The 5,850-nt window shown below is 42.2% G+C and overlaps 1 protein-coding gene across 1 annotated transcript in view; it reads right to left on the reverse strand.

Moving 5' to 3' along the window:
* The window catches only part of LOC109484184 (sulfotransferase family cytosolic 1B member 1-like), a 4,758-nt gene extending 948 nt beyond the window's left edge, over nt 1-3,810 (reverse strand). Inside the window, exons 1-5 of the mRNA XM_019787410.1 lie at nt 3,277-3,810; nt 2,509-2,729; nt 2,028-2,163; nt 1,664-1,758; nt 1,284-1,440 (exon numbers count right to left, since the gene is read on the reverse strand). Of these exons, the coding sequence (XP_019642969.1) occupies nt 1,284-1,440; nt 1,664-1,758; nt 2,028-2,163; nt 2,509-2,729; nt 3,277-3,412 (745 nt within the window). The 5' untranslated portion in view covers nt 3,413-3,810. The remainder of the gene's footprint in view (nt 1-1,283; nt 1,441-1,663; nt 1,759-2,027; nt 2,164-2,508; nt 2,730-3,276) is intronic.
* Between the last annotated feature and the right edge of the window lie 2,040 nt (nt 3,811-5,850).

Below are 5,850 nucleotides of genomic sequence, written 5' to 3' on the forward strand. Positions count from 1 at the left end.
CTCCTGTTCCGCTGACTGAAGTGCAAAGGCTCACGATGTTTCCCGCGCGGCAGCTTAAATACTGGTGAAGCGTTCTCTCATTGGTCGAGGAAGTTTGCTTCCGTATTTTCATTGGCTGGGAAAATGGTCACATGAAAAACAAATCTCGTTACCTGGCAACGCAGGTGACACCAAAGCGCGCCACAGATTACAGTTGATACAATTATCCTTGATTGGTGGCGGGAGGTTCTATTTCGTCGCAGTCAGTGTATCTATCTATCTATCTATCTATCTATCTATCTATCTATCTATCTATCTATCTATCTATCTGTCTGTCTGTCTGTCTGTCTGTCTGTCTGTCTATCTATCTATCTATCTGTCTATCTATCTACTCTATCTATCTATCTATCCATCTATCAATCAATCTATCTATCTATCTACTCTATCTATATGATTTTATCAATCTGTCTCTCTCTATATAGCTATCTATCTATCTATCTATCTATCTATCTATCTATCTATCTATCTATCTATCTATCTATCTATCTATCTATCTATCTATCTATCTATCTATCTCTCTATTTATATCTGTAATTTGGAGTATTCACTAATTCCCAAAGCTAAAACTTTGTTTTATCAAAAGTAAAAACACAGAATCGTAAACTTAAACTAATCACCAGCTTTATTATCCTTTGATAGTCATTCTCATTCTCTTTTTTGCTCGCGTTTGCTTTCTGAGACGTCAGTGTACATGTCCGGAAAAATGAGGTAATATAAACATTAGTAATAGCCAATGTTCATCGTATTTTGTACATTAGATTTAATGCCCATGCTGCCATGTACCTTTTCCGAGTCACTAACAACTGAAAAGGTCGCACCTTCGTCTGACAATGTTGTGTAGAACTTTACAACGTGCTAATATTGTTGAATCGTAACAATTATGGACCCAGTTATGCAATCTACTAACATTGAGGGAAGCCCAGGTCTATGTAAAAATCGTTTTGAAACGTCATCTACTCAAATTCAAAGTCCAGCCCTGTCCCTTTTAACTTTTCATTGTACAGAGCGTCAAAGGCTTGATTTTGTTCGTCGGTGAAGTGGGTCTTCCAGTCTCCAACAACTCCTAGGAAATCAACAGAAAAACAAACATAAAGTACAACTTTTACAAAGATGAGTCATAAGCTTCACATGGTCTAGTCTTAGACTAAGTCTAGTCTAAGTCTAAGACTACCGCTTAGTTTAGTCTTAGGCAAACATACATATATATCTACACATACATACATATTTAGGACGAAGTAACAAACCTTTCCTGGCCATGACTCTCCTATCTTCGTACCGGGAGTTGTCCAGGGTTGCCTTCATGCCCTCAAATGTACACTTCTCTGCGATCCCCGCAATGGTGGCGGCGTCTAGGTCAGCTTCTAGGAACGTTGCGATTCTCTTCACTTCGCTGGCGATGTCCTGCATGATCGAAATTGAATTAAAGATTTTCATGATATAAAACGACGAAGTCAGCATGTATGTAACCTTTCAGTCTAATGTTTTTGCCCCCCCCCCCACTCCCTTTCTCATGTCAATGTTGCAACTCCAGGAAGAATAGTGTGAATTGATACACTAATTAAATTAGAGACCCTAATTAAACAAACAAACAAACAAACAAACAAACAAACAAACAAACAGATACCTTTTTCATGTCCTCGTACTTGAGAAACATGAAGTGGGGGTCGTCTCGCTTCTCCCACCAGGCCAACACGTGATCAAAGAAGCTGCCGTGTGACTCTAGAGAGATAGACGAAAAAAAATTATGACTAGATAGTCAAGACCGTTCTGTATCTGCATCTGTATCAGTGTAGCCGGTTCAACCGCCCTTCGGCGTGATACACCAAATTTCTGTATCTGTATAGCCGGCATAACCGCTCTTCGTGCGGCGGCAGCTAGCCATATTACACCGAACAACCTGTTACACCCAATCTTTACACATCTAAGTGCAGTTACTGTTTCTTATACCCGCTCAAATGTAGATCGACAGCAGACAGAGAGTGTCTCACCTTTCCCAGCAAGAGCGTCTTGACAGTATTTAGGCCATGGCAACTGGGTAGCATCGAGGTTTCTTCGCTTCAAGATGAAGTGATAGTGGGACACAGCCGTGTCTTTTGGGTTCCTCATCACCACCAGTATTTTCTCCTGAAAGAGATTATGACGAAGTGTCCGTTGATAGTAGCACGAACCTAACAATATCAATGAGGAACAAACGCATGATCATAAGTTTGATTGCACAACAAACACACCGATCCTGACCCTTCTTCACAATTTAATAGCAGTACAGCCAATGACAGCGTGGTAATTAGTAGTTCAAGTCTGTTGGACCCATAAAGGAGTGACTGCATGTACATCAAACATTGCATTTCTACGTTTTAACAGCGCAGGTCGAATGGCGTTCTGTCAATATTTTATTATCATTACCTATAGCCTTGCTTATGGTGAAACTTCAAAACAGCGCGAACATTTTGTTCTGAAATTCTCCTATACCTTTCCCCGGGGGTTGGCGATCCCGGGGGGTGCTGTCCCGGGTTTGAGGTGGGTGAGGATGACCCGGGGGGAGGGGGCGTCTTCCAGCAGCACGTATGAGGGGTGGGGGTCCTCGGGGTACTTGAACTCCAGTTTCCCGATGATGTGGTCGTCTGACTTGGCGGGCGACCTTCCAGTGGCCTGCAGGATCTGAGTCACGATCTCCAGGGTCCAGTTCGTACCTACAGGGAACGTAATACAAACACTCAAAGCAGGGTCGGGCCATGTGAGCAGCTCACACACAGTCTACTGTGGAGCTCACGAATTGATTTGCGCAGACGACATATTTGTCGGTACGGGCCATCGTACCAAAGGTCAAGTTCCTGACGGACTCTCTATGTCAACAAGGCCTGTAATGTTATAGCTAACGGGCACGTTATGTATTCATCTGGGTTAGTCTATATCCCTATTATTGTCACTATCATAGTGGGTGTTGGAAAGCTCCTTGAGCTACACAGCAATATATATGTTGATGAGACTTAATGTTACAGAACTAGAAAGTCTTAGATGAACTAGAAACTACTACAGTACATTTTGTCACAAAAATAGGCAATAATAAGAATATCAGGTGCATTTTCCGTTCCAACAATGACCGAGATGCCTTGCCTTGCTTTGCGTTACTTTGCCGATGTAACAAGAATATCAGGTAATTTTCCCTGCTGTATCAACAATGATCGAGATGTCTTACCTTGTTCTGTCGAGTACTAAATCATGAAGTTTTCCTCTCACCTGTCTTGGGAAAGCTAACGATGACGATGTCGTCGTCGCGTGTCTGGAAGCTCTTCATGGCTTCGAGAATCTCTTTGGTGACAAGATGAGGATACAGAACCCCGTTATGGACAATCCCGGGCTTTTTATGTGACATACTGGACGTTTCCTACGACTTCTAGAGCTAGATCTATTAGCGGCTTAGTTGTACTCTGCTCTCTTAGCTTGGGTCCTTGTCGTCTTGCCAGACGATCTGCAGCTTCAGTCGTTCTCTGCGGATCTGGCTGGGCAGCGCCTCTCGTGGCTGGTACAGCCGATTCTCACCAGGTCCTCAACATGTGACAAACCTGTTAGTTTTAGACGCCGCCGTGCCAGGTACGTACCGGCTTACACTGAACTTCGACCTGAATAGTAAACATGAGGACGTTGACCGCGGGTAGCCTCTCGTGGCTGGTACAGCTGAGTCTGGCCTGGCAGGCTCTGACGCAGAATCGGCAGAAATATATACTCCTGTGTTAGGCCTGTACTCTGCTACACACGTGACAAACCTGTTAGTTTTAGACGCCGTCGTGCCGGGTACCGGCTTACACTGAAACTTGACCTGAATGACAAACATGAGGACGTTGACCGCAGCCTGTGTTACACGAGCCCTCTCGGTACTCTCCTAGCAGAGGTTAGAATTTCTGGCGTATTTTTAGACTTTTTTAAATCGGGGATTCTTTTTTGCACAGGAATTTTTCCTTCTTTTGGGTTGGGTGACAGAAAAATTCCTATGCAAAAAAAGAAACCCCGATAAAGTCTAAAAACACGCCAAAAATAACCCAAAACCCTAACCTCTGCTTGGAGAGTACCCTGTCGGCCAGAGCTTAATGACCTAACGACTGTGAAAGGATAAAAAAACTGGTGACTGGTTTAAGTTTACGCTTTCGAAGGTCCGTGCTGGTATTTGGGAGTGTTGTCAGCGTGACCAACATATCAAACACCTTGAGGTTTCCAAAATATAGCCAAAAATGTCTCTCAACGTAAGACCTCACTCAAATGGCCGATTCTTCCGCAATATCTGGGCCCGTTTGTACTCATAGACATATTCTTAACTATTGTTATTATGAGCAAAATCTGTATGTCTTTCCTTTGTATGGGCGAGTGATGCCTGAAATAAAGAACAAAGAATGGCAGAAAGCTCAAAGACTACAAAAGTACTTTATGCTAGTTTTAAGCTATCTTGACAGAAAGTTGAAATGAAGCAAAAGACTACATGGAAGTACGTTTTGCTAGTTTTTATTTTCATTGTCATGTAAATTATGTAATATGTCACCTAGTTGATTGTAGAATTACAAAACAACAGCTCATTACACATGTATATAGAAAATATTAGCAGAAACTGGATTTACTTACTAATTCAAACCTTCTCTTTAGACTTCCTATGGGCCTAAATCTAACAAAACAATAATTATATTAAATAATATATATAATTATATAATATTTAACAACAGCTATTGCTAAGAAAATACTCAATATAAGAAACAGAGAAACTATCATGCATCTGCAGACTTCTTCAAGAAGTAACATTAAAAGGATAACATTATTTCTACTGAGAAAGAACCCTTCTGAATAGAAAACAAGAAGCCATAGGTGACAATCCTCCGTGAAGTTTTATATATTTCAACAAAATCCCAAGCGTCAACACCAGACCTACTGTGCAGACATTATAATTAGGCAACAGTTAATACAATGAGGGCGCGTCACAAGCATAAAACATACAAAGAGCTAAATCCATTACTGCTCCCAAGGCGTGTAAAGATATATACTGTGCTTCAAGTTCGAAGTTCATTTTAATTACACACACACAATCATTGCATTCACATAAAGATCGGACTATCATGGTCGTGTCTAGTAACAAAGACAGTCCCACCGTCTTACCGTGCCTGTACCTAATTAAGCGCGCCTGGAAATTCCAGCAATAGTTGCGGTAAGCACCGCGAGTGTTACTACCGCCGGCCAGATAACCAGGATATCTGCTTAGAGTACATCTGCTACCAGACAACTGCCTAAACCTACGGCCTATTCCACAGGATTGTAAAAGTAGGGATGTTTCTAAAATATGCATTTACTTCAATATCAAAATAGCTACGGTAAAAATAAAAAGACGTGCATCATCCCGGACATAATGCAACACCACATGCGAAATTACACAGAAATGCGACGTACGGAAGAATGCGTTTTGGCTGCGAACATCTTCCAAAAAACTTGGCATCTCTTAACCATGGGCAAAAACATCTGGAACCACTTATAAAAACCACCCCGTATCTGCATGAACTTTTACCCCCCCCACTGCAATTCCAAACAACGCGTTTTTCTGGACCATTCCAATTCGCCTCGTAATTGTAGGGGTGCGTCTGTGATATTACATTGACCGCGAAAGCAGCAACGGCAAAAATACACATTCGTGCATCAACACGGGCATGCCCGCAGACGGCGTATAAAATTGCGTGCCGATTACACAAAGAGAACCCAGTGTTTTGACTGCGAACACGAAAAATCAGCCGATCACAACACTCCGTCCGGAGGTCCTGACCTCCTTCACGGAGTAAAAAG

Source organism: Branchiostoma belcheri, unplaced genomic scaffold (assembly GCF_001625305.1).
Source record: "Branchiostoma belcheri isolate BF01 breed outbred unplaced genomic scaffold, Haploidv18h27 scaffold69, whole genome shotgun sequence".
Taxonomy (NCBI): Eukaryota; Metazoa; Chordata; class Leptocardii; order Amphioxiformes; family Branchiostomatidae; genus Branchiostoma; species Branchiostoma belcheri.